The 27977-nt window shown below is 39.4% G+C and overlaps 1 protein-coding gene across 13 annotated transcripts in view; it reads left to right on the forward strand.

Annotated features, from left to right (window-relative positions):
* Window positions 1-27977, forward strand: part of rapgef6 (Rap guanine nucleotide exchange factor (GEF) 6) — a 330858-nt gene that overhangs the window by 255907 nt on the left and 46974 nt on the right. For 12 of the 13 annotated variants that reach the window (XR_013499761.1, XR_013499760.1, XM_078230817.1 and 9 more), the window contains 9 exons: window positions 1436-1600; window positions 1850-1957; window positions 3434-3637; window positions 5510-5618; window positions 9939-10185; window positions 17133-17290; window positions 19549-19563; window positions 24593-24833; window positions 25415-25798. Coding sequence is in view for 11 of the 13 variants with exons in the window: in XM_078230817.1 (XP_078086943.1) it covers window positions 1436-1600; window positions 1850-1957; window positions 3434-3637; window positions 5510-5618; window positions 9939-10185; window positions 17133-17290; window positions 19549-19563; window positions 24593-24833; window positions 25415-25798 (1631 nt within the window). In the remaining 2 variants the exon portion in view is untranslated. The remainder of the gene's footprint in view (window positions 1-1435; window positions 1601-1849; window positions 1958-3433; window positions 3638-5509; window positions 5619-9938; window positions 10186-17132; window positions 17291-19548; window positions 19564-24592; window positions 24834-25414; window positions 25799-27977) is intronic. The other variant, XM_078230820.1, reaches the window with a different exon arrangement.

Raw genomic sequence — 27977 nt, forward strand, 5'->3', positions numbered from 1 at the left:
TGGGACAATCCTGTAACTGAGCCATAAGGTGAATTTCACTGACCATCCGGTTTATTGTCATGTTTTGCAGTTCTTGGTTAATCCTTGTTAATCTCTGTAATTCTTAATTGATTCTGTTATGTGATTTATCGTGTTGACAGGGGCAACCCTATGAGTGTACGTGGTAGCGAATTTTCTCTTGTTATCCTGATGTACCCAGGAGCATTCATGTATCCTTAATAGTGCTGCGTGATTTTTATCTATTTTCTCATTTTATAATCCTGGTATATATAGCAGTGGACATTTTCACCAGATATCCTTTATTACAGTTATGATTAAAATAAGTAGCAGCCTTCCAGGGAGGTGAGCAAGTGGTTTAAAATGAAGGTCGTGGGTAGGGCCCGATGAGTCCTCACAGTGGCGAGGAAAACCCCCCTAGAAGTTATGGGCTCAAGTATCTTTTTTATTTCAGCTGTTTTGGGGTTATAGAATCCATTCTTAACTCCTGCTAAGAGTGGCACAGTGGCACAGTGGTTAATGTCTCACAGTGTCAGGGACCTGGTATCGATTCCCGGCTTGGGTCACCGTCTGTACAGAATTTGCACATTCTCCCTGTATCTGCATGAGTTTCCTCTGGGTGCTCCGGTTTCCTCCCTCAGTCTGAAAGACATGCTGGTTAGGTGCATTGGCCATGCTAAATTCTCCCTCAGTGTACCCGAACAGGTACTGGAGTGTGGCGACTAGGGGATTTTCACAGTAACTTCATTGCAGTGTTAATGTAAGCCTACTTGTGACACTAATGAATGAGCTATAAAATACTTTAATCAGAGCTGGGCCATTTACGAATGAAACCATGAAATTCAAATGACTGCATTCCTCTCTCTGACTTCAGATGCAAACAGACTTTTCATGGCCTGGGTGTCATATCTGATCCTGAGATGAGCTTTGAACCTGTTGTGACACAAATAAACTTTAAACTGTTATAGGGCTGACAGACTATTTATTGTGGGAAGAGACCGAATTGTACAATGATCCTGCTGTACTGTACCAATCTTTGAGAGTTTGTTGCATTTTTTGTATAAATGAAAAAGATCTTCAATAAAAATACTTTAAAAAACAGTGGGAAAATAAAACGTGTTGGTCATAGTTTCTCTGTTAGATGAAGAGCCATCCCCATAACACCTTGCCAAAACAAAAAGTATTTGTTTCTGGATAAAAAGATTGAAAATATGATTGCCTGGTAATATAGATGTATTATTGTATAGATGTGTGACAAATGAAAGCCAGGGCCAGAAGCAACTTGTATCTCTGTCTCACCGAGAAGGAACACAAATTTGTATAAGTTGAATTTGAGAGTTATATTTGCCAAGAAGAGTTTTCACCAAAGTAAATGGAAAAGAGGAATGGTCTATAGAATAACTGAACTGATTTTAATAATGTTGCATTACTTTTTCAGGGAACACCAGACAGACTCATTAGGCATCTAGTTGAAGAACATTCCATTGTGGATCCCACGTACATAGAGGATTTCTTGTTAACGTGTAGAACGTTTCTGTCAGGTCCTATGGAAGTTGGAGAAAAATTACTGGAGTGGTTTAACATTGATAGCCTTAGGGACAAGGTCAGTCTGAAGAATGTTATTAATTCCCAATAAAAGAAAGTAAAATAATGGATATTTGAAGATTAAAAGTTTTTTTAAGTGTGCTTGTGTAAACTGGCACTTTGTGTGGCTATATGTCTGGGAATAGACAACATACAGCAGCAATTGTTAATTTAAAATTAGCAATCAAATTTATTTCAAACTTATTAGCATGCTTTGCACCTCATTTTTATATGCTGTATTTCTAAATTCCAAATAACCTTGTTTTAGGTCACGCGAGTTGTGCTCTTATGGGTGAACAATCACTTCAATGATTTTGAGGGAGATCCTGCCATGACCAATTTTCTAGAGGAATTTGAAAATAAGTTAGAAACTGCGGTAAGTCTATCAACTGCAGTAATGTATGAAGGACTTTGGCACATCAGTAAATGTTTTAGCGTGATGGAAGAGCAAGTACAAAAGTAGTCACTCGTATGATTAAAAACAGCAGTACAATTTCAAATTGAACATAACTTAACTCTATCAACAACATGACCAAAAGACCAATAGAGAATAGATTAAATTTGAAAATGAACACAGAATGAATGCTGTGTGGGGAGTAAGTTAATGGTTTATGAATGGGAGGCAATGGCCTAGTGGTATTATCATTAGACTATTAATCCAGAAACTCAGCTAATGTTTTGGGGGCTCGGGTTTGAATCCCGCCACGGCAGATGAATTCAATTTTTTAAAATCTGGAATTAAGAATCTACTGATGACATGAAACCATTGTCGATTGGCAGGAAAAACCCATCTGGTTCACTAATGCTCTTTAGGGAAGGAAATCTGCGTCCTACCTGGTCTGGCCTACATGTGACTCCAGAGCCACAGCAACATAGTTGATTCTTAACTACCCTCCAAGGACAGCTAGGGATGGGCAATAAATGCTAGCCAGCCAGCGATGCCCATGTCCCGCGAATGAATAAAAAAAAGTATATAAACTGGAGCAATTTTAGAAAAAACAGTTTGTTATAGAACTGACACATGGTTCCAAGCAAGCATGTTTATTGCCTGCAACCCCATTGTTATCTTTCCTTATTTTCTGGCACTTAATTGTGCAATTCCTGAGGCACTGGTGAGCAATAAACTGCTCAAGCTTCACTTTTGCAATTTATCATGTCACTGAACCTGGGTGATATTGCTGCCTCTTAATGATTCCTAGCTGTTCGTTGTTTCTCTATATACTTTCAATAGAATGTCATTAATCAGTTGTATATTAGTTCTGATCAGATTGATGAGATAATGTAGAACACCAACACCATTAAATTTACTGTGTTCATTTTCAACTTGATCTATTCTTTTGTTCCTGTTGTTGATGTAGTTAAATGATGATGTTTTGTATTGTTATATTTATTCTTTCAAAATTAAGTAACCTAATGAGAACAGTACAAAGTTTTTATCATAATGGTCATTGCTTTTGTACATAGCTTTGCCTCATGCCAAAACATTTACTAAGATGTAAAGTGTCTCATATACTCCTGCCTATCATTTATTACCCCAATAAAAATCATGCTTGTTTTAATATACTGCATAACTTGTTTTGATCAAGTACTGTCTATGTAACAATCACTCTTGAGATTAATAAACAGTGAAACAAAATTAATGTTATTAACATAGATAATTGGTTAATTTTGAAATCATTGTTTACTTCTGAATTTTGGATAAAAGTAATGAACTATTTATTCAGAAACTGTTGTTTAATTTGAATACTTTGATTAGAGTACTGGCTTGCATTCACTTCCAATTGTTCATTGCTTTCTACCTTTATACTTATGTGTATGTTACTATACAGTTTATATTCTTTATAATTTTCAGAAAATGAAAGGACATCTCAGGTTGTTGAATATTGCTTGTGCTGCTAAAGCTAAATGGAGGCAGATAACTTTGCTAAAACCTTCCAGAGAGTCACCATTGTACTTTAGTCTGCTTGGTGGCAGTGAGAGAGGATTTGGTATCTTTGTGGAAAGCGTGGAGGCAGGCAGCAAAGCTGCTGAGGTTGGACTTAAGCGAGGTGACCAGGTAAAAACTATTGCATTTGAAAATACAATTATTTGTAACAGTTGAACTCTTAGTAGCTCGGACTTTTTGAAATTTGCATGCATTAGTTTTTGTGAGATTTATTCAATATTCAGTCTACATTGGTGTCCATTGTATAAACAATTAATTGTATGAAAGTATTAAAACACTCTGGGCAGAATGTTCCATTGCATAGTGTTGGCTGAGGCAGGAAAACTGGAATGCAGCTCAGCAGCCATACAGGTGGGATGGGGTTGGAAAAAGTCGACAATGCCGACACACATGCGTACATGCATGCACAGGGGAACCCTCCCTCCCCAGAGTGGTCCCTCTTGGCACTGCCCCTGACATGATACCACTCCCCTTACCTGTGCACTCTGGAAGGTTCCCTTTGCCTGGTTGACGTGTTGCAAACCCTGTTGGGGAACAGTGGGGGGGGGGGGGGGGGTGGAGTGTTGCCCTTTTATAAGATGTTAGTTCCTTGAAATGAGATTCCTGACCTTTTGTTACATCACTGGTGAAGGGCGGGGAAAATCAGAAGGCAGAATTGCTGGTGAAATTCTCATTTTCTGAATCTCGTGATATTCTGTGCCCATGTGCCATTTGCGGTAGTGGCGAACATGGGCACAAAATTGCGGCATCTGTCAGCAGTGGCTGAGTTGGTATCGTTCCTGTCTCTCAGTCATTAGATTCCAAATTCAAGTTCTACTCCAGGCTCTACCCAAGGCTCAGAGGACAGTTGCACCATTGCAGATGCTGGCTTTTGGATGAAACATTAAGATGAGGCCCTTTCTGCCCCTCAGGTGGATGGAAACGGTCCCGTGGCACTATTTTGAAGAAGAGCAGGGAAGTTATCCCCAGCACGCTGGCCAATATTTTTCCCTTAATCGATATCACAAAAAAAAGATCTTCAGGGCATTATTGCATTGCTGTTCTGGGAGCTAGATGGGTGCAAATTCACTGCTGTGTTTCTTATATTACAGCAATGAATATACTTTAAAAATGCTTAATTGACTGTAAAGTACTTTGAGATGTCCAGTGGTCATGAAAAGCGCTATATAAATGCAAGTCTTTTAGCCTGACTAATTAACAAAGTATATTCAATCTGATTTAGGCAAGGCATGCTAATATGTGTTTACAGATTTGTTCAGTTCTAAAAATGGACTCCACGTTGATCAAGTCCCAAATGACTGCTGAAGCATTTGTTTATCTTAGATTCCCTTTTGTTTAAAGTTTATCTGCAAATGTTCCTATGAAATATGGGAGCCAAGATATGAAGCAAGAAAAGGCGGTACAGAAAATTCAACTGCCACATTAACCTTCACCCCACGCACACCCATTTTTGCATCCGGTTTTGAATACTCACAGTTTAGGCAAAGCACCTTACTATACCTTGTTGTGACAGTGCATTTCCGACCTTAGATGGGACACTTCACCTCTGTTTTTGCCCCACCATCCAGCAAATTTATCTAGTTTTTAGCTGAACCATATGAACCAGAAAACATAAGGATCGATCACCTATGCAGAGCTAGTTGATCTTGGTCAGGGTTATAGTATCAGTTCTATAATTAACCTCAACATCTAGGGCTAGAAAAGCAACGGCTCTTCAGATTTCTGGAAATGTCCATGTGTGTGCTGGGTGTGGGCATTGATGTGGCAAGGGGCGGGGGAGGTGGGAGAAGGGGGGGTAGCAACACTGGCGTGGTGAGGGAGGTTCAAGCTCAGTTACATTAAGCCAATATTTAATATTCAGATTCTTATCAGTGGCTTGATTGCCCTAGTGACTGTACAGCTAACAAAATTCAAACACGAAGTGTGCTTTGAGTCTGCCTTTACTATTGAAATTATCTTCAAAACATGTGACAATTATTTCAGATTATGGAAGTAAATGGACAGAACTTTGAGAACATCCAGTACACAAAAGCACAAGAAATTCTGAGGCATAACACACATCTGTCTATCACAGTGAAAACTAATATATTTGGTGAGTACATTTGGACTTGAAATACAATCAAGCATTCAGTAATGGAGTACGTCATGTGTGACTTGAGAGTTAGTGAGTTGGCATCGTCATAAAAGTACTGAATACTTTCTTCATGGGCTTGAATAACAGTTACATTTACTAACATGCCTTTAATATGAATGTTAAGACATATGCTAAAAATTCCACGTGCTGATGATAAGATTAATGAAGAGGTTCCTGAAATAGCAAGAGCAAAAAATATGCTAAAATGTGACACCCACAAAGGAAATGTCTGTATTTTGGCCATTTGATTAGTGCTGAAAAGCTACAGGTAACTCTCCGAGAGGGCAAAGTGGAGGACAGCAGAAAGAGGAATCAACCTAGGCATAGTTGGATGATGAAAGTTTCAGAGTGGTTGCAGATGAGTTGTTGTGGATGAATGAAGGTGGCACAAGACAAGCAAGCATAGCATTACATATGGAAGCTCACCTGGCAAGAAAGAAATGAGATAGCAGGGTTATATTTTAAATGTACTACTTTGACTATATTCACTGTTTTAAGTTTGCAGTCTTTGCTTAGTATTCACACTACTCTGTGTCAGAAGGTTGAGCGCTTAAAACTCACTTCAGAGACTTGAGCATAAAATCACAACAGACACTCCAGTGCACTAACAAAGGAGTGCTACTCTGTCAAAGGATGCTACCTTTTGGATGTTAAACTGAGATCCTGTCAGCCTACTCAAGGTGGATATATATAAAAATTAAACATGGACACTATTCAAACTTCTCTTGATGCCCTGATCAATATTTACCTTTCCACCAATAAATTTGCAAGTTGTTTATTTCATTTCTATTTGTGGAACATTGCTTTGTGCAAATTGGAAACCACATTTGCCAGCACAACAGTAAAAACACTCCAGAAGTGGCTTATTGCTGTTAAGGGCTTTGGAATGACCGGAGGATCTGAAACATGTTATATGAATGAAAGTTTGTTCTTTTTTCAGTCTAGAGAATTGTGTTTAATCCAGATTCTCTAATGGAAGTTGGTGAGACTTCCATTCTATGTAACCTGTTGTATATTTGGGGCTGTTTGTTGTGTGGTTGTGTTGTCACTTTAAGAGTCAAATCACAATTACATTTACTAACATGCCTTTCCTGTGGATGCAAAGGTGTATGGTGACATTGGTTGCTTTGCAAGCTTCTTGCTAGCCTGGATCAAGCCTCGAGGGTCAACAGCTTAACCTGTGTTGTTTTCATCCAACTCCACGTGCGATCACTTTACATTCTTTTATCCAACAAATGTAGTATATAACAGGATAAAAATAATACTGGTGACCAAGAGCGGATAAAATTATTTTTAAATAAAAGGAAAAGAAAATCGGAGCTGCACTTATCAACTGAAAACTTTGATATTTTTGATGTTGGGGCAGAACCAACAGCAGGTCAGCCGTTTGCACCTAGTATCGGACCAGTAAGGTGGTTGGACAGAAAAAGAAATGAGTCCAAATCGAAAATTAAAACTGGCACCCCAAAGAATTCAGACTGCAGAGCTCGCCACAGGTGCACTTCGATGAGGCATGAAGGTGGAGTGAAACAGAGGGAGAGATTTTATGCATTGCATTAAATCTAAGGAAAGCTGCGACAGTTGGCTCATATTATGATTTGAAAAATAAGCTGGACTGAGGGAAGCTGCTGAAGGAACATTGCTGAGCAGTTCTTGGTATCCCTGTGAAATGGCGGGAAAATCTGACGCCATTGGGCAATTCAAGGAAGATTCTGAGAATTGGAAGTCCGATACAGAAAGATTTTAGTATTCTAGCAAAGATTCCTGAGGATATCGTAGTCCCTAATTTTCTCAACACTATCAACAGTAGAACTTTAAATTTACTCTGGAGTCTGGTCCAGCCTGAAAAATCCAGTAGCAAAATATACCAGGAATTAATCATGATACCGGAGGACCATTACCACCCAAACCACTAATTATTGTGGAGTGTTTTAGGTTCCGTAGTAGAAATCCGCTAGAAGTAGAAAATATAGCACAATTTGTTGTGACCTTAAAGCACCTCATGTAGCATTTGTGAACTCTGGATGATAGGATCAGAGACTGTCTGGTTTGTGGACAGAGGAATGAGGCTATACAGCGGAGATTGCTAACTGACCAGAATTTGGGTCTGACAACAGTTTTGGAGATAGCTGTAGCTTGCTGCTAAGGAGGTTTCTCAGCTTGGAGCAAATATGGGGATCCATAAATTGCCCAGAAAAAGTCTACCCAGCGACAGGCATGTTATTGCTGTGCAAAAATGGGCTATTCACCAGCTGAGTGTTTGAGCAAAGACAGCCAGTGCAAAAATTGTGGCAAAATTGGTCACATAGCGTGAACGTGCTGGTAGAAACTAGTTTCCCCAGAGACGGAAGACCAAAGAAGGAAACAGGACATGCCTAAAAGGAAGAATGAAAGGAAAGATTTACAATGTAGAAGGAAAAAAAACAATAAGAACCATGAAGACAAGCACGTACAACAGGAATGAAATCTGACAAGAATTGAAATTAAATATATTTTCAGTTCAAAGTGAATCATATTGGTTCTGGGTAATTCCAAAATTGAATGGACAACCCATCAGAATGGAGGTCAACATGCGGCCTGCCATCTCCTTAATTCCTGAGACCACCTATAAGCAAAAAATGAATCACCTACCATTAAAACCAGGAGCTGTCATTCTGAGGACCTACATCAGGAACTTGTGGCTTTAAGAGAATACATCGTAGTCAAAGTAGAGTTAAGTGTGCAAACTGCAGAGCTGCCACTTCATGTTGTCCGAGTAAGTTTTCTAGCTCTCTTTAGCTGCTCTTGGCCAGAACTGGAATGCTGTGGAACAGGCTAGTTAATTCTAGAATAGATCCACAGAACATCACAGAACATATAGTAGTATCCATGAAAGGAGTACAGATACTTGAGATTAAACAAAACAGTAAGCTAAGTGTCTCAAGGCAAGATCAGTACCCTACACCAAACGTCCAAAGGTTGAATCTTGAATTATATGAGACTTGTAAATATGGGAGTCTTCGAATCCGTCACCTCTAGTGACTGGACAACCCCAATTGTGCCTGTAATGGAGTAGAATGAGACTATATATATATATATATATATATATATCTGCCAAGAGTTTACAACAGCTCATCAATAAATCTGGGTTTCTGTTTTCACCCAACCCCACGTGCTTTCACTTTACGTCCTTTTATCCAACGACTGTAGTATACAACAAGTAATACCATGCCAGTCAGGAAAAAGGGATAAATTAAGGATGGGAGCCTCCATAAATTTCCACCCAAATAATGATCTCTGTCTTATTCCTGTTGTATGTGCTTTGTTCCTTCATTTTCCTATTGCAGGTAGATTATGAAGGTGAAAGCATTGTTGTAGAAAATCTGCTTGTGCACACATCAAAAACAGTATTAGGGAAGAATCTGTATTAGGAAAGCCTAAGCACTCTGTTAGAATCCGTTGTACTTAGAATAGCTTCAAATATTTTGATGCCTACCTGCAAAGATTTTGAACTGAATTTTATGTTGGTTCAGCTGTATACTTGCCTTGTACAGTTGGTGATGATTTGTGTTTGGTTTTGTTTTCTTTAATACTGGCGGGCACTGCAGATAACATGCAGTGTAAGTATACAAAGCAGTGTGATCATTCAATAATAGGGGGCCCTAGTGATATGCATGAAAAGAGCTATCAGTAAATAGAGGGATGAAAAATAACGGACAAAAGTATTAAAAGCTGTCCAAGAGAAATCAGATGCTACCAAATTATTATCTTCAACAGAGATATGGGAATTTGCTTAATGTTTAAAGCAGCTTGCTTTTAAGAAAAAAGTTACCTGACCCAGCTACACCATATCAGGTATGTATCTTAATTTTATGAGGCAGTAACTTTTGAGTACAAATGTGCAGTGTCACACAACAGTGAGTTGCACTCTGCTGATTTCCTAATCTCTCAGTTGCATTGGAGAATTGTTAAGGAGAGGCAATTCAATCCACACAAAGGGGGAAGACTTCACTGAGCTTTGCAAGTTTAAAAAAATCGCCTGTACCTTGTTCAGGAGTAATGAATATTATGGTCTGTTTGCTCTTCCAGCCACAACACGAGTTACATAGAGACGTAAAAGATTGATGGATGGGTGGGGTGCTACAAATAGGTGCTATTTAGAGATATGAGCTGCAAAAAATCTTGACATGTTCTATGACATTTGGGGAGGGGTTACTGAACTGGGCAGCTCCAAATAATGCTATTTGGGTTATGGAAGTTGTGCTGTTACTAATTCTTGATTTCCCTTCCCTACTCCAGTTTTTAAGGAGTTGCTAAATAGGCTAATGCAGGAGAAAAAGAATGGAGTTCCTCATATTCCTAAAATTGCAGAAAAAAAGGGAAATCGTTACTCACATCCAGACTTGCACAGAGACGTCGAACAAATGTTTCCTTCTGAGAAGGGCAACAAGAAGATAAAGGCCAACACAGTGTCAGGTGGTCGAAACAAAATCCGGAAAATACTTGACAAGACACGTTTCAGCATCTTGCCACCTAAGCCATTCAGGTAGGTGAAATATTTGAGTCAGATGAATTTGTGAATAAATTCCCATTAATGGCTGACCATCTTTTGAGAAACAAAAAGTTGCAAGTCGGTTCTAGTTATTAATCTCCATTATTTGGAGCATGTATAGGATAGGTGCTGGAAACAAGAGCATATCCAATTAATCCGAGGCGTGAAAAATTCGGCCTTACTCACAAATGAAATGTTTTGATGATTAGCTGATAATTTGGATACTTCGGATGCTGAAAGCGGCACGATGGCACAGTGGTTAGCACTGCTGTCTCACAGCGTCAGGGACCTGGGTTCGATTCCCAGCTTGGATCACTGTCTGTGCGGAATCTGCACATTTTCCCTGTGTCTGCGTGGGTTTCCTCTGGGTGCTCCAGTTTCCTCCCACAGTCTGAAAAGATGTGCTGGTCAGGTGCATTGGCTATGCTAAATTCTCCCTCAGTGTACCCGAACAGGCTCCGGAGTGTGATGACTGAGGGATTTTCGCAGTAACTTCATTGCAGTATTAATGTAAGCCTACTTGTGACACTAATAAATAAACTTTAAACTTTAAAACTTAGTTGAAGGAATATGATGAGAATTAATGGTTCTTAAGTACTAACATGTTTTTGCCCAGCTTTCCTGATCTCCAGTAATCAATTGAAGGAAAATGTTTCGTAGGCACCAGTGGATTTCCCCACAAGAGAGGGAGAACCATCACAAGGCCAAGGTCAATAAGCTGAATAATAATACTTGCTCATGTAATAACTTCATAATATCAACGAGTATGGTGGTATCAGGTGTTTCCCAATTCTCTTGACAACAGATGGCATATGATATGAAGAGACCAATATATACCAGTTAGCATTAAGTTCAAATGGCTTTATATAATAACATGATTTTATTGCCTCCCTATGTCCTCAGCCCTCTTCACTCACCCATTGTCAAATCCTGTGCCATGGTTGATCTTGACTTTCTCAGCATAGCTTGATGCATTGACACTACTGTATGGGACAACATAAATAATTTCCTAGTCTATCTAATATGACATTCAAGCAAAAATTCCAGAGAAACTGTGCAAAGTTCCAGAGCATTATCCCAACAGCCTTTTAATTTTTGCAAAATTTTGTACATGTATCATTTTTTGAGAAAGTAAGTTCGAAATTGCAGTTGTTTTTACATATATTTTCCAATAGTTGGCTGCACACATTCAGAAGCTTAAAACCTGCAATCCAGTTCTCATAATTAATTGTAGAACGCCATAGTGTGTGAAAATAACCTGCAAGCTGATGGACTTTTTGTCTCAGCAAGCAATCCATCAAGGGAGTAATAGCTCTATGACCAAAATGTAGGAAGATTGTGAGATGATTTAAAAAAATACTTGGCACTTCTCAAACTTTAGTGGTACTGCCCTCAGGAACATATGGACATGCTGATGTACAGGGAACTGAAACTGGTTTTGGGCAAAATTATGCCATTGTCTCTCTTGAAATAAGTGCAAGTTCCAGATATGATACAAGTATAGCGATCCTGATGTGTGAAATGGCTGTTAAAATACCAAAGCATGAAAAATAGCAGAAGGCAGGCAGGTATTACTTTTTTGATCTTGCTTTCTATCAATTTATCATGTTTAAGAACCTTCACTAGAATATTCCTTCCATTTTTCTCTTCTGCAAACATGATGTAATAGGGGACGCTTGACAAATTGGTATGCTGGTTCTCCATATATTTTTTTTTCAACAGCTTTGAAGGTCATCCTGATAATATTGCTTCTGAAGTCTGAAAATGGTTTAACTTTTTTATTCATTTATGGGATGTGGGCATCACTTGCTCGGCCAGTATTTATCCCGAGTTGCATTTCAGGAGGTGGTGGTGATTTGTCTTCTTGAACCCCAGCAGTCAGAGGTGCAGGTCCATCCACCACTATTAGGGAGGGAATTCCAGGATTTAGACCCAGCAGCAGTAAATGAATGGTGATATATTTCCAAATTAGGATGGTGAGTGACTTGGAGGGGAACTTCCAGCTGGTGGTGTTTCCAGGTATCTGCTGCTCATGTCCTTTTTAAATGGTGGTGGTGTTTGGAAGGTGCTGCCTGAGGAACCTTGGTGAGTTCCTGCAGTGCATCTTGTAGATGATACATATTGCTGCCACTGTGCATCGCTGGTAGAGGAATTGCACATCTGTAGAAGAGATAGCAGTCAAGCGGGAGCTGCTTTGTCCTGAATGGTGTCAAGCTTCTTGAGTGTTGTTGGAGCTGCACTCATCCAGGCATGCGAGTATTCCATTACTCTCCTAACTTGTCCCTTGTAGATGGTGGAGAGGTTTTTGGTGGTGGGGGGGGGGGGGGGGGGGGGGGGTGGTCAGTAGCAGCCACAGTATTTACATGGCTAGTCCAGTTCAGTTCCTTGATAACGCCCAGTATGTTGATAGTGAAGGATTCAGCGATGGAAATGCCATTGAATGTCAAGGGGCAATAGTTAGATCCTCTCTTGTTGGAGATGGCCATTGCCTGGCACTTGTGTGGTGCAAATGTTACTTGCTACGAGTCAGCCCAAGCCTGGATATTGTCCAGGTCTTGCTGCATTTGGACATGGACTGTTTCAGTATCCGAGAAGTCACGAATGGCACTGAGCATTGTGCAGTCATCTGCAATCACTTAATGGAAGGAACTGAAAATGGTTGGGCCTAGTTCATTGCCCTGAGGAACTCCTGCAGTGATGTCCTGGAGCTGAGATGCTTGGCCTCCAACCATCTTCCTTTGTGCCAGCCAACGGAGCGTTTCCCCCCCCCCCCCCCCGATTCCCAATGACTTCAGTTTTGCTAGGGCTCCTTGGTGCCACACTTGGCCAAATGCTGCAATTATGTTAAGGGCAGTCATATACATAGCGGGAAGGGAAAGTGAAAGAACAATTGTATATGGCTGTTGTGGATGGGGAAGCTATAGGAATAATGAGCGCTTGGCCTTGGAGAAATATAATCACTAACAAAATTGCATGTTAACTAACTTTTTATTTTCTTAAAACAGCATGAAGCAGCAACATTTTGGATATGGGAGCTTTACATTTCATATTTAAAACATTGACAAACCTTGTATTACACTTTGTGTGTCAGGAAACTACACATTAAATTGCAATGTTAAAGTTTTATGAATAATTTGCTGAACTTCCCCTTTAGAGGTTGCATGGCATTTTCACCAAACTTCATTTCTGCTGAAAAAGAGATCATTGAGCCCAAGGAGCTGAAATTCCTAATGTGACATCAGAAAAGTTTTGTTTGTTAAATGAACAAAAGGAGAAAACAATCAAAGTAAGAAGAAACTGATTCAGTGGAACCAAAAGAGAAAACGCTGGAAAATCTCAGCAGTCTGCTGAGACCTGCTGAGATTTTCCAGCGTTTTCTCCTTTGGTTTCAGATTCCAGCATCCGCAATAATTAGCTTTTATTTGGTTCAGTGGAACAATGGCTACCATTGGAACAGTGCTTGTGCCAGAACAGTCTTTTGTATTTTGGGGAAGGGGTCAAAGAGGGAGTTAAAAACTACCAGGACTGTCCCTTGCCTTTGTGCACTATATGATGGAAAATTACACACAAATGTACTTCAGATTTACGAAGGCCCAATACTCCCTATGTATTAAGTGTTCTCTCCATAATATGGCAATGTATTCATGGCCTGTTCACTGAAGATGCTGCAGTTAAGATCTCATTTTTTAATATAAAGAATGGAACTGTGACCTGATAATTGGCCCACCCGTGCTAATTTCTTGGCTGGTTCCAAGACATTCTTCAGTCCATAAAGTATTATAACTTTATAGGCAGCAGGCATGACTTCAGGCAAGGGTTAATTAATTACAATATTTAATTGACCTGTCCTCACATTAGTGGGCGGGATTTTTTGACATTCCTACCGGCGGAATCTTCTGATCCCGCTCTTGGCTACCGCCTTCCACAGGTTCTGTTGCAGCAGAGGATGCAAACAATGGGAAACCCTGTTATCAGCGACGGGACCGGAAGATCCTGCTGCCAGCCAAAGGCAAGCTACCTCCGCAAAACGTGCCATGTGGTTTGTGGAAAATCTCGCCCAATGGATGAGTTAAACTATTTTGGGTGCACACGCTGCAGTGGTGCAGCACTGGAACAATTGGCCCATAGTATTCCTGCTACTTTTAGTTTTATGTAAAGTGGCAATATCGTGTTAAAAGGACTAGGTTGATGTATTTCACTTTCTTCGCAAAAGTAACATTTTCTCTTCTTTCCAACTTTGCACTCATTTTGATTTCTGATCTGTTGCTTAATAACAGAATTCCACGAGGTTCTTTTGGACCGAGATGCTGAATTGAATTTTTGATCAATTAAGCACACTTAGCATTAGCTGATCACTGCAGCATTGCAACTTTTTATTTTAAATTAACCCAGAGTAAGCCAGCCTTGTGGCATTGGTGTACTAACATTTTAGGAAGGTACAATGAACTATCATAAGGGTGCTGGTATATGACACCTCCCTAGAGCATATGCGCCTAATCTTAGAACATCTGGCAAAAGAAAAAATGAGAAGAGGTTTGGGCTCTCACACCTGTTTGAAGTGTCTTAATGAAGTGCTGGCAAGTGTCCATTCTGGATAGAATAGTTGATTTGAGAAGAGTAATGGCTTTGTGGAAATGAACTGGCACATTAGACAAAAAATTAACAGGTGAGTTTTGAATTTTTAATGGTAGGGAAGCGGAAGGGCGAAAAGGCTATACCATCAATTTTCCACATTTCAATTACAGTATTGTTGGTGTGACAGGGCTATGTTTCTGAAATGTGGTCACTGTTTTTCAAGTACTTTGAATGAGAACATTGTGTGAATTCAAAGCACATCGTTCAAGTGCATGAGATGACAAACACGATAATTAAAATTTTAAAAATCTGCATGTGTGGGAGTTGAAGGCTTACACAGGTGCTCGTTTATATGAGCCATTAAAACTATTTGTTTCATTATATCATCTTGCAATAGGCTTCCTGGGGTTTCTCATAGCTTTCTTTGAGTCACTTCAGTTATTTTCATTGCTTTATTTTTTTTCTCACTTGTCACAGAAAAGAAATGACTATTTTAAAAGAAAATGCATCAAATTTTCTTCTCAAGTTGCCCAGGCCATCTGTTTTTAAGAAGGCAGGTGAATAGGGAGGAGGCTTGCTGTCAGTACTGCTCTCTACCAGAACCGACCTGGGAATAATTCTTCCTCTAACCAACTAAATAGCATGGAGGCTGCAAGCTTCATTTTTTAGTGCTGATCCCATTATCAGAATTGTCAATATTCACCAATAACTCACTATTGATAACTTGAGGTTAGCTCAGTTGACTCAGAGGTTGGAGTGTGATCCATAGTGACGCCAATGTCATCGGTTCTATCCCTGTACCAACCATGGCAGTTCATGGAGGCCTTTCTCCTCATCTTGCCCATGCTTGAGGAGTGGTGTGTCTTAAGCAAAATATAATCAATTGTCTCTCTCTAATGAAGAGAGATGCCTTTGTGGACTATGACTAATTACCTTACCTAATAACTTACTCCCAATGGTGTGACAGTATTGTCTTTCATTGCCAAAATTACAGTAACCTTTTGGTCATTGATCATTCACATGTCAGCAACTGGTCGCTGTCTGCATGGTTATCACGTTAAAAACTCTAATTATTTAAACATTTGTGTATGTCAGGGGTCAGATAACCTAAACATTAAGTATGTCACAATGAGCATTTTATAGACTTCTTTGCAAACAATGACAGAGTTGCAGCCATTTTCTATGGCTTTGCTTTGTTTTTGAGAGGTTATGAACATGAACCCTTTTTAAGTTATTTATTCTTATTCCCTTGATTTCCTCAACCCATCTGTGTTGCCCCTCCAATTGTTGATTCCGTTATATCAAGAACTTTGAAGTACTATCAAGTTTGTTGGTTTATGTTGTGAAAATAGCATTCAGCTGTTTATCCTTGTCTTATTTATTCTAATATAATCCATCTCATGTTAAATGTTGTCTTCTTTCTGTGATTGCATAACCCATACAGGGGACTATTTTGGTAAGATACTTAATTTATTAAAAGCTTTACATACAAATCACTTAATGGACCCAATTGCCGCTAATTGCATTATTTCCATTTCTGTGCAGGGATAGAAATTAAATATTTCTTTCTAAATTGATGTTTGTTGGGATATCTATTTTTAGTAGCCCAGCAGCAGAACGTTTTGAGCTGTACCATGGTACAATGTAGCGCTGGTTTGATCGCTACTACATTCATTCATAGGATCTCTGCATTAGAAGCAGATAACTGAATGCACTTTCTACATGTAAATTTTGGTAGTCCAGTTCAACTGACTTAATTTAAATATTGACCCCTGTTTTGAAATGTCATGCTACATTGGGCATACATATGATAAATATGTACATCTCTGGCATTATGCTCTACTTACATCTCATGCAGTTTAGTTACAGTCCTTAACATTTAAACAGAAGGTCTGTTTTTAACATTCTTCCTTCATTCTTTAAATATTGAGCACCATTTTGCTGTCTTACTAGACTCCCTGTAACATGCTTCATTTCCCAGGAGCAGAAAGAGAGCAAGCAAGTGACCTGGTCCTTCATCCTATGATAGCTTCAGTCTGCAACCAGTCACCAGAAGTTGCCCAACAGCAGCTCAGGGTGACCTGCTTGGTAATTTTTGTCCACCCCTCCCAAGTATAGCTAAGTTTATGACCATTAAGTATTCTTTATTGCAAGCTATGAATGCAGTAAAATGCGAAACATAATGAATTGTCAAATTCTGATTTAAATTTTGTAGATATTTTCTCATAATTTTAAATTAGGACAGTGAAGAGCCACACCTTATCCAAATTCAGAATTGTGAATATGCTAACATTACTAATGCTTGGGTACAGTTTAAATGTATTTACTTTAATCACAACTGTTTTTTTTATTTTAATGGTCCACAGTGATGCTGGAATGAGCCAGTCGCAGGATGACAGCATTGTTGGAACAAGGCAGTTCAGGCACAGTGTTGCTATAATGCCGTTCCCTGGAACACTTTCCTCAAGTAGCCCTGACCTGTTGCAACCTGCTACTAGTATGCTTGATTTCACAAATCCTACAGGTAAATAATCAAAACCTAGAAATATTTCTTTATCTACATTTAAAATGTCATTTTTTAAAAATTTACATACCGTTCGAAACTCAGTGTAATTTTTAAAAAAGCAGTTGTTTTTAAAACTTGCTTTACCAAGTAACGCAAGGAAGGAAGAAAAAATCTGCATATCTTCAGAACATCCCGCAATATTTCAGTGAGAAATGTTGAACTTCCAAGGGTTTTTGTAGAGCTTATGCAATATTGAGGCCCTATATTGAGGGACTAATTTAAAAAAAAATGCTATACTATTTTGTTATGATCCCAATGGGGAAACTGTAAACTAGATAACTAAATTTACTGAAAACCCCCCAGAGGAAATTGCCAACAAGATTTCACTTTTTGTAACACAAATCAGAATCCAGGTTAATTAAACATTCACAAGAAAATGATGCTGAAAGTAAAAATATAAATTTCACTTCAAATAGTTGATATACCTAAAATACATTTTGTGCAACCACAAGCACCCACATCACTCCCAGCATTCGTGAAGCACTATGTAGCTACACAGTTCCACGATATGCTGTTTTTTTATTCATACAGGTTAGGTCAGGAATTCTATCTGACAACAGCCTTTACCATCAGCAAATATATACTTTTACAAATCCTCTCTCTCCCTGGTTCATGACAGTCCTGATGGTTTAGTTCTCCAGAGTTCCTTTTCAATGAATAACACATGGTTCATGGTTTGGCCACTCTGATGGTTAGTGTCTCTGAACTATTCACAAAGCCTTCCAGGTTTTGAACATTTTTAGTCAGCTCACGCACTGCCTCTAAGAGATCCTTCTGCCAAACAGAAAAACTGACCTCCTCCTGAGAGTCATTTACATCTTTTCACAAAAATCCTCTGTATTCCACGTTCTGTGTCTGTCTGCTTTCTCTTTGTGTCTGCATCTGTGTGCTGATTATTTTCGGCCTTCAACTCTGATTTGTCTTGCAACTTTCCTTTGCTTCCTCCAGCCATATGGCTTCTGTCTAAACTTCCTTCCTGTTGATGCTGCTTCCAGGTCAAGGGTCGCCAGGTCACATGGACTCGTGAACAAGGACACCCAGGTGCCTTTGGATATCAACACTGCTCAATCTCTCACCATTTAAGAAATATCTGCATTTTTGTTTTGTCCTACCAAAATGGATAACATTTTTTCATGTTATATTCCATCTGCCATGTTTTTGCCCACTCACTCAGCCTGTCTGAATCCCCTTGCATCTTCCTCACAACTCACATTCTCACCCAGTTTTTTGCCATCAACAAACTTGAAAATGTTACATTTGGTCCCACATCCTAACCATTGATATAGATTGTGATAGCTGGGCCCCAAGCATTGATCCTTGTGGTATCCCACTAGTCACAGCCTGCCAACCTGAGAATGACCCATTTATTCTTACTCTCTGCTTTCTGTCCATTGATCAGTTGGCTGATATTCTTTTGAATAGATGATTGAAAAGTTGCACAGATGGTTACTGAAAATTTAGTTGTGTGCACTTCTCACGGTTCCATGCAGTTCCAACTTTCGGTTTGCGTGGGGCGTTTTGGAAATGAAAATCAACATCTTGTATATTTATTTCAAATGAGTTTAGGAAAAAACGTATTAAATTCTAAAACTGTTTTGGAAAAAAAATAGTTCCAAGAGGTGCATAGAACCAAATGTTGGTTTGAAAAATCAGATTATCTGGTCATTATCACATTGCTGTTTGTGGTAGCTTGTTGTGCACAAATTGGCTGTCATATTTCCTACATTACTTCCTACTGTACTTTGGCTGTAAATTGTTTTGAGATGCTGGTGCTTGTAAAAGCACAACGTAAGTGCAAGTTTTACCTTTTGTGGAACTTAAACACTTTTACAAAGTTTCATAAATTGACATGTTTACCAATGTTAACATAATGCCGCTCCGTCTTCTTAAACACCCAAAAAGAAATTGGCCATTAGTCTTTCTAAATATCAAATTTCCCAATAAATCAAAAGAATCTAAATGTTAGTTTCTGATAAGATTGTTTTCTAATAGTCTCTTTCTCAACAAAAGCTAAATTAATAACCTTGTTGGTTAAAATGAATACAACATTTAAGACAATTTTATTAAACGCAAAATGTATTACCGTTGCTTCGCATGATTAAAATTCTTGCAGTTGAGCTGGTTACTGTAATTATTTTGTGACTTTTCAAAAATTGATTTGAATATTGTGTAATTTCCTTTTTATCTGTTCTGCTCCTAAACTATCCACATCACAGCTGCAGGTTTTTATAGTGAGTATCCATCAGTCCTGTGTCTGTGTTCTTGTATTGCATGCTTGTTTCCTTGTATGCTGTGTTCAATTTGTGTGTCACCTTCATGTACATGATTAAAGATTCCAAATGTTATGTTGGGATGTTACTTTTATTTAGTTTTGCAGGGATAGATTAAAACCCCCTTTATCTTTTTGATGACATGATATTTTGCATAACTTACACACAGCACTCTGGAGAGAAATTGTTGTCTCCTGTTCACCATATTTCACCTCCCTTGTTGAGTTGCTGATCTTGGTCAGGTAGCTGTAAGGAGGCATTAAGTAGAAGCCTGGTAATATCCTGAAACAAGTACAATTCAATTGGAGGATTGTTGTCAATCTGTTTCCTGCATTCCTTAGGAACTAGTTGAAGTACAGCATTGACAGAAGCCTGGGAGCAAGTCATCAACCCAGCATCCCTGCCACTGGAATTATGTGGTATGGCAATGCCAAGGTGTTCTGGAAAGAAAATAGAGGGATTTTATAAATTAATTACAAAAATATCCCTCCTAATTTCCCTTGAGAATTTTTTGTACGTGAACTTTTTTTTCAATAATGTTATCCTCATTATGGCTATCATCCAAAACTCTCATATCAATGCTGTACTTATTGAGATCTGTTCATTATATGTTGGCTTATTGCTTTCCCTTATCACCCTTTTTTCTAACTTAACTTACAAAAAACATTCTGACCTATATGAAAAGTTGAGATATTGATGTTTTGTCTGCATGAGGATGTTAGTTTTGGGAATAGTAAACTTTTTCCATTGGCATGTTGTGTTAAAATGCTCAAATCAAACACTTCCTGATTTGAGTATAGGTTAGCCAGACAAAAACTGTTTTAGACAGTTTTGTGCAACTGGTTGAACTCTTGTTCAGCTGATAGCAACACAAAAATCAGCTCCTCGCCTTCACTGAGGCGAGCAGCCAAAAATAACCCAGGGGGTGAAATTGGTTGTGCTAGTCACACAAATGGGCTCTTCGTAAATTAATTGACTGTTTTACATCACAGCTGATTTTCTTCTCCAAAAACTCTTGTTGTGTTGATATGTTATTGACTATTGTAGAATGGCCAATGATGTATCCATTTTAAAAAGGGTGAATAATTATCAACTGCTATTAGCTTAGCATCTGTGATAAGAAACATTGCAGTCTTTATTTTAAGGCTGGAATTACTCCAATACCCCGATCCAAAACTCTGCAGCCATATCTTAACTCGCATAAAGTTCTATTCACCCTTCACCCCTCACCCCTGAACTTGCCGCCTTACATTGTTCCTCAATCTGGTAATTTTAACTTTCTCATCTTTGTTTTCAATTCCCTCCATGGCTTTAACCCTTTCTATCGCTGTAATCTCCAGCCCGTAACCTCTGGAATAACAGCATTCCTCCTATTCTAACCTCTTGCGCATCCAGATTTTTCTTTGTTCCACTATTCGTGGCCCTATCTTCAGCTACCAGACCTTAAACTCTGGAATTTTTTCCCTAAACTCTCTGCCTCCATCTCTCTCTCATTTAAAGACACTCCGTAAAATCTACCTCTGACCAAGCTTTTGGTTTACTATCTTGTCGGCTATTCCTTGATTCAAGGATGGCATCTTCAGAGGATTGAGGGTTTCTGCAGTGGGTCTTCATGGTCAGGGTCAATGTTGGAAGGATGTTTCCTCTTGTGGCAGAATATAGATAATGGGATGTCTATTGAGGACAGAGGTGAAAAAAAAAATTCTCTTGAGGGATGTGATCTTTGGAATTCTTTTCCTCAAAAGGTGGTTGAGACAGAGCCTTGAATATCTTTAAGACAGAGGTAGATGGATTCTTGATCAGTAAGGGGGGTGAAAGGTATATAAGAATGTGAAGTTGAGGTTAAAATCAGATCAGCCATGATCTTATCAAATGATGGGAGCAGGCTTGAGGGGCTGAGTGGCCTACTCCACCTAGTTTGTATTGTTTGTAACTGACAAGCCGATTCTCGACTCCCATATCTGTGAGCTCGTAGGATAGATGTTCCACGTGATGGTGGGATCCAGAGTACAGGAAATGCTTCCTTTCCTTCTCTGTCACTGCTCTGCCTCATCATTAAGATAGTGGGACTCAAATTGTGCTGCAGCTTAGCGAACAACTTGTCTCCATTTCAAGTGACTTTTAGCAATCTTCCTTCTAGTCGATAATGTCAGTGCTGCTGTGCTTCAAGAAAAACTGCAGTGTCTTTGAAATGTTTTCTTTGTCGTTCGCTACAATGTTGACCATTAGAGTTGAGAAAACAGGCCTGATTGGGGGGGATGCTTTTCGGCCACCTGGACACAGGGCCCAGTCCATCAAAATTGATTTTGTAGGAATTTTGCCTGAAAGATTGTGGAGCTGGCTTCAAAAAGGAGACTGGTGTTTGTTCAAACGTCCTCTTATTGAATCCAGAGGATGTGGCAGAGGCATTGCTGATGGAATTTCTCTCTCACTCTTATGTGTCCCTGATACACTGTCCAGTACAAGAGTGGGGATGTTTGTTGTCAAACAAGTTTGTAGATGCCTGAACTGGCATAGCTGATCTGGTGTTGGATCTCTTCATCCATGGTAGCTGTCAAGGTACGAGAACATATTTCAAAGTCTCTGCTTCAACAAATACGGAAGATGGAATATTTGGCTGACCATGTTGAATTGATATGAATTTCGTTTGAGCAACATTCAAGTTCCTTGTATGCAGAATTGCAAAGATCAAGAGTGTTGTGCGAATCAGATGCTGTCACCTGCAAACTAGATCATAGATGTCTGTGGTGGTCAATTTAGTTTTGACCACTTTGGTAAAATGATAATAGGTGAAATGTCTCTGAGTTCAGCTGAATACAGGCTGTCATTGTAATTAATGTTTTTGGAGAAAACAAGTGTTGATTCATTGTGATATGTATATTAGTTAAATGGTTTCTGCCCTTTCTCTTGAAGACTCTTTCGGGCTCTGGCAATTCTCTGCTGCCTCCCCTAAGCTTAAACTTGAACATCAGCAAATTATCCAACCATTTAGAATATCACATCTGAATCCAGTTCTGTCCTCAACCAACATCCACACTTTCTAGCTGTCTGATTTTGTTTTCCTTTTTAGCCCTCTCTAGCTAAGAGACGTAGGAAATATTCATAGTGCTTTGACTCAGATCAGCTAAATAAGGAATCAAACCAGAGAGTATTTGATTTGATTTATTATTGTCACATGTATTAACGTACAGTGAAAAGTATTGTTTCTTGCACAATATACAGACAAAACATACCGTTCATAGAGAAGGAAATGAGAGAGTGTAGAATGTAGTGTTACAGTTATAGCTAGGGTGTACAGAAAGATGAACTTAATGCAAGGTAAGTCCATTCAAACGTCTGACAGCAGCAGGGAAGAAGCTGTTCTTGAGTCGGTTGGTACGTGACCTCCGGCTTTTGTATCTTTTTCCCGAAGGAGGAAGGTGGAAGAGAGAATGTCTGGGGTGTGTGGGGCTGCGTGAGATCCTTAATTAAGCTGGCTGCTTTGCCAAGGCATCGGGAAGTGTAGACAGAGTCAATGGATGGGAGGCTGATTTGCGTGATGGATTGGGCTACATTCACGACCTTTTATAGTTTCTTTCAGTCTTGGGCAGAGCAGGAGCTATACCAAGCTGTGATACAACCAGAAAGAATGCTTTCTATGGTGCATCTGTAAAAGTTGGGGAGAGTCATAGCTGACACGCCAAATTTCCTTAGTCTTCTGAGAAAGTAGAGGCGCTGGTGGGTTTTCGTAACTATAGTGTCGGCATGGGGGGAACCAGGACAGGTTGTTGGTGATCTGGACACCTAAAAACTTGAAGCTCTCGACCCTTTGCCCCCTTTGCCCCCATTGATGTAGACAGGGGCATATTCTCCTTTACGCTTTCTGAAGTCGATGACAATCTCCTTCGTTTTGTTGACATTGAGGGAGAGATTATTGTTGCCACTCCAGTTCACCAGATTCTCTATCTCATTCCTGTACTCTGTGTAGCATAGGATGGCACCATTTACCCACTAAGTGATCAGATAAGCTTCACCTTACTTGTCAGAAGTTTTAATTGGGCACATTAAAGTATCAGTACCATCATAAATCTGCTTATGCATGCGGGCAGTTAGAAGATAAACATTTTGAACTAATTTGCTTGTGATTTTTATTTTCTTCTGCCTTCACTTTTCTTCCCTTACCACTACTCCCCTGCCCACAGCAAGTAAAAGTCATGCATGGTTTCATGGACAGTGATAGCTGTCACTATCGCATTGAAGTGGACATGCTTTCATATATTTACTTTCACTGTGTGGCTTATTATAATGAAGCCTGACCCTTTCTCCACCCATTATCCATGCACGTTTCCAGTGAGGTTTGATGGTTATTAGTTAGAGATAGCAACATTGGGCAATGTCTCTCTCCCTCTCTTCAAGATGCCCCCTTCTTCACTGCTAACTGATGTGAAATTTGATATCTTGCCATACAGCACACACTAAATTTGAATCACTGGTTCATTTGGAGAATTATCATTGGCCATTCTTTGGATTGATAAATCTTGAATTTATATTTTAAACTTTGAGAGGAGTAAAATAGTTACACATTTTGTGGTAATTCCCTAATAAATGGTATCCCTTATTTATTTTGGAGACATTTTGAAATTACCATGCTTGTTCCCTGGATGAGTTTCAAATGCTGACCCACCAAATAACGAACCCATAATACAAATCATCTTGTCATCTTTATTCCATTTTCAGTATTCGTAATGCTGAAAAAATTTCACATTGCTCTCGAATGATCAAGTTTAGTGCCAATTTAAACAAAAGTTCAACTGTTGTTTTCTAAAGCAGTCATGCAGACCGACAGTGAATGTTTTGTCAGAAAGGCCAGAACACCTCAACCTTTTTCCTTTGAGTCATTTGATCAATGAGAACTGAACTGTATTTATTTGGTTTGACAGATTATTCTGTATAAGTCATTTGACTTTGGGATGTGAGCAATGGAATATATTTGCAATTTTTTTTGTAACAGACATACCAGATCAAGTTATCCGAGTCTTTAAGGCAGATCAGCAAAGTTGTTACATCATCATAAGCAAAGATACCACTGCAAAAGAAGTTGTTGCCCATTCTGTCCATGAATTTGGCCTGGCTGCACCACCCGAGACTTACTCACTTTGTGAGGTTTCTATAAGCCCTGAAGGTGTCATCAAGCAAAGGAGACTCCCTGACCAATTATCTAAGCTTGCTGACCGGATCCAGCTGAACGGCAGGTGAGAAAGGCAGAATCTGTTGGGCACAAAACAATTTTGTTTTAATCTACTGGTTATTTTGTACAAATTGTAGAAGATACATGAATTTGTCTTTCAATAAGATTGATCATTTTCCTGCTATTTTGATCACTATTGTCTCATGATTGATTTTACTAGAATCCAAGCATTGCTGTGTACTTATGAAACCATCTCAATGTGTAATGTAGTGAAATTAGATTGATTATTTTTCAAACATTTTGATCACCATCATGGGATATTGTGGTCGATTAAGAATCCAGCATTATTTTGTATGTATGACACAGTCTCACGATGATATCTAGAAAAAAATTAACAATCAAAAGTATAATGAAAAATGGCCCCTTCAAGGTAGTTGATGACCATTGCCTTTCTAAATTGAGCAAACAAAAGAGCACCGAGGATTCAGGGGTTGGGGCGATGGAAAAAGATGCTGATGTGCTAATTTGGAAACAAATTCTGATCTGAAAATCTAATTGAGATCAATTATGAATAATTCTGAACAGCAATAAAGTTCCAGAACTATGTTTCAGAGCAATATGACTTCTGTTTATTTCATTGTTCAGGTACTATCTAAAGAATAATATGGAAACAGAGACTCTTTGCTCAGATGAAGATGCCCAGGAATTATTGAGGGAAAGCCAAATATCTCTGCTACAACTCAGCACTATTGAGGTAGCCACTCAGCTCTCAATGCGAGACTTTGAATTGTTCCGAAACATTGAACCTACTGAATATATAGATGATCTGTTCAAAAGAGAGTCAAAAACTGGAAATGTACATCTCAAGCAATTTGAGGATGTTATCAATCAGGAGACGTTCTGGGTTGCCACTGAGATTTTGAAGGAAACCGTTCAATGGAAAAGGATGAAGATAATTAAACATTTCATCAAAATTGCCCTACACTGCAGAGAATGCAAGAACTTCAATTCCATGTTTGCAATCATCAGGTATGAATTAAGTGTGCTTGTTGGTTTGATGGCTAATCTAATGTTATTTGGCACTCTGATGTGTCAGCCTTAAATTTCCATTCTGTGAAATGTTAATTGGATCAGCCAGAATGTGGTGATGCACAGGAGGAGTCATTTTCTTTCGCAATGAAGTTCATCAGCAGTCAGTAAAGCAAAAGCTTTTTGCTACTTCCTTTCCTATTTAGTTTTGGTTGGAACTAATGAGATTAATTTCAAAATAATAGTTCTGTTTTACATTACTTAGTTGCCTATTTTATATTTTCTGCTGAATTTCTCTGCAATGATGATAGTATTAGTCACCAGCAAGCACTCCAAGTCCAGAACAGCATGTGTCTGATACACTAGCATTCTCTACACCCCCTCAGTAACATATCTTGACACTGATCTTCTTAAAGCACCTCCTGTTCAGATGGTGTGACATTTGATCCCCACACAGCTATCCTTGCAGCTTCTTTCTATCAGTTGTCAATATAGTAACATTTTGGGCTAAATTGTGAGTAGTTTAATGTGCATTTATGCCCACTAACAGTTGGAATGATACTTATGATTTAATTTGTGTTCAGCCCTCACTAACAATAGCGACCTTCATTTAGTTGGGTTAAATCTGAGCCTAAAAATGCTCTGACGAAGGGTCATCCAGACTTGAAACGTTGGCTCTATTCTCTCTCCACAAATGCTGTCAGAGTTGCTGAGATTTGCCAGCACTTTCTGTTTTTGTTACATGGAAACCACAAGCATTCTACCTGGTGGACACGAGTGAACCAACAGTAGCAGGGTTACCAGTATGTATGAAACTCAACATTTTGACCAAACACAACGGGGTGGGGGGGGTGCGTTTCTCCCAGCCTGCTGCATGCTTTTGTAGTGCAGCGCACCGGGAGACTCAAGTGGAGGACGTTTCGCTGCTCCACGTTGGGCGCCACGGCCTCCGCAAGTCTCTGGCAGCCGGATTTCCGGGGCCATCAGCTGCACACCAGAAATCGACGCGGAGCTGCATAATTTATTTAAATTCTAATTTCAATACAATTTAAATCTCATTAGTGGGCCCGGGACTGAAATCTCTGGGCCTGCTCGCGTCTCCCCCCACAGCCAGGAGTGTTTCACTCCAGTGGGGTTTCCTATAGCTCCCCACTTGCGGGGAACTAATGGACCGATCCCGCTGGAGTGAAGGAGTCCATCGAGGCCTCCCAGAGGGTGGGGTGCCTCCTGGACATTGTCATCTTGGCAGTGTCACCTTGGGGGGAGGTGGGGGGGTGTGGTGGTTGCAGTAAGGCAATACATGTATGAAACATTTTGTAAAAGGCGTTTAAGATGGATGTGTAAAGTTACAATCTAAAGCTACTGAACTCCATGTTGGTGCAGTTGCAACTTTTTGTTGTAATCTCTCACAGCGCTAATACATTCTCCCTCCCTTCCGTTCTGACTAAGAGCCAAAAGGACTCAAAACGTTAACTCTGTTTTCTCCCGTTACAGATGCTGCTGACAGACCTATTGAGTTTTTCCAACATCCTCTGTTCTTGTTTCAGATTCCAGCATCTGCAGTATTTTTTTATTTTATTGATATTGGTCAGTTCATTTGGCAGAGGGGATCTAGTTTCAGTAGACTATTCGGAAGATACTATTCTGAGAGGTTACTGGCTTATCCTCCAGTCAGCATCTGTTACAGCAGCATCTGGACAGAATTACAGAAATTTTCCTGGACACACATGGACTGCTGATGATACTGTAGTGATGAGCAAAGCCAAAGAAGAACATGACTGAAATTTAATTCTAATTAACTCTGCAGCTGCCTTTCAGCCAGGGAGCTTGTTTTTCACTCAGACTGAAATAAACTACAACTTACTGTTACAGATAAGTTAAATGCTAAATGCAAACTTCACTCGATTTTATGTTCTCAGACTTTTGCATCTTTTTCCCGACCAAAGAAGGTGGAAGAGAGTATGTCCAGGGTGCGTGGGGTCCTTGATTATGCTGGCTGCTTTTTCGAGGCAGTGGAAAGTGTAGACGGAGTCAATGGATGGGAGCCTGGTTTGCCTAATGGACTGGGCTACGTTCACAACTCTTTATAGTTTCTTGCGGTCTTGGACAGAGCAGGAGCCATCCCAAGCTGTGATACATTCGGAAAGGATGCTTTCTATGGTGCATCTGTAAAAATTAG

This window comes from Mustelus asterias, chromosome 16, assembly GCF_964213995.1.
Source record: "Mustelus asterias chromosome 16, sMusAst1.hap1.1, whole genome shotgun sequence".
Lineage (NCBI taxonomy): Eukaryota > Metazoa > Chordata > Chondrichthyes > Carcharhiniformes > Triakidae > Mustelus > Mustelus asterias.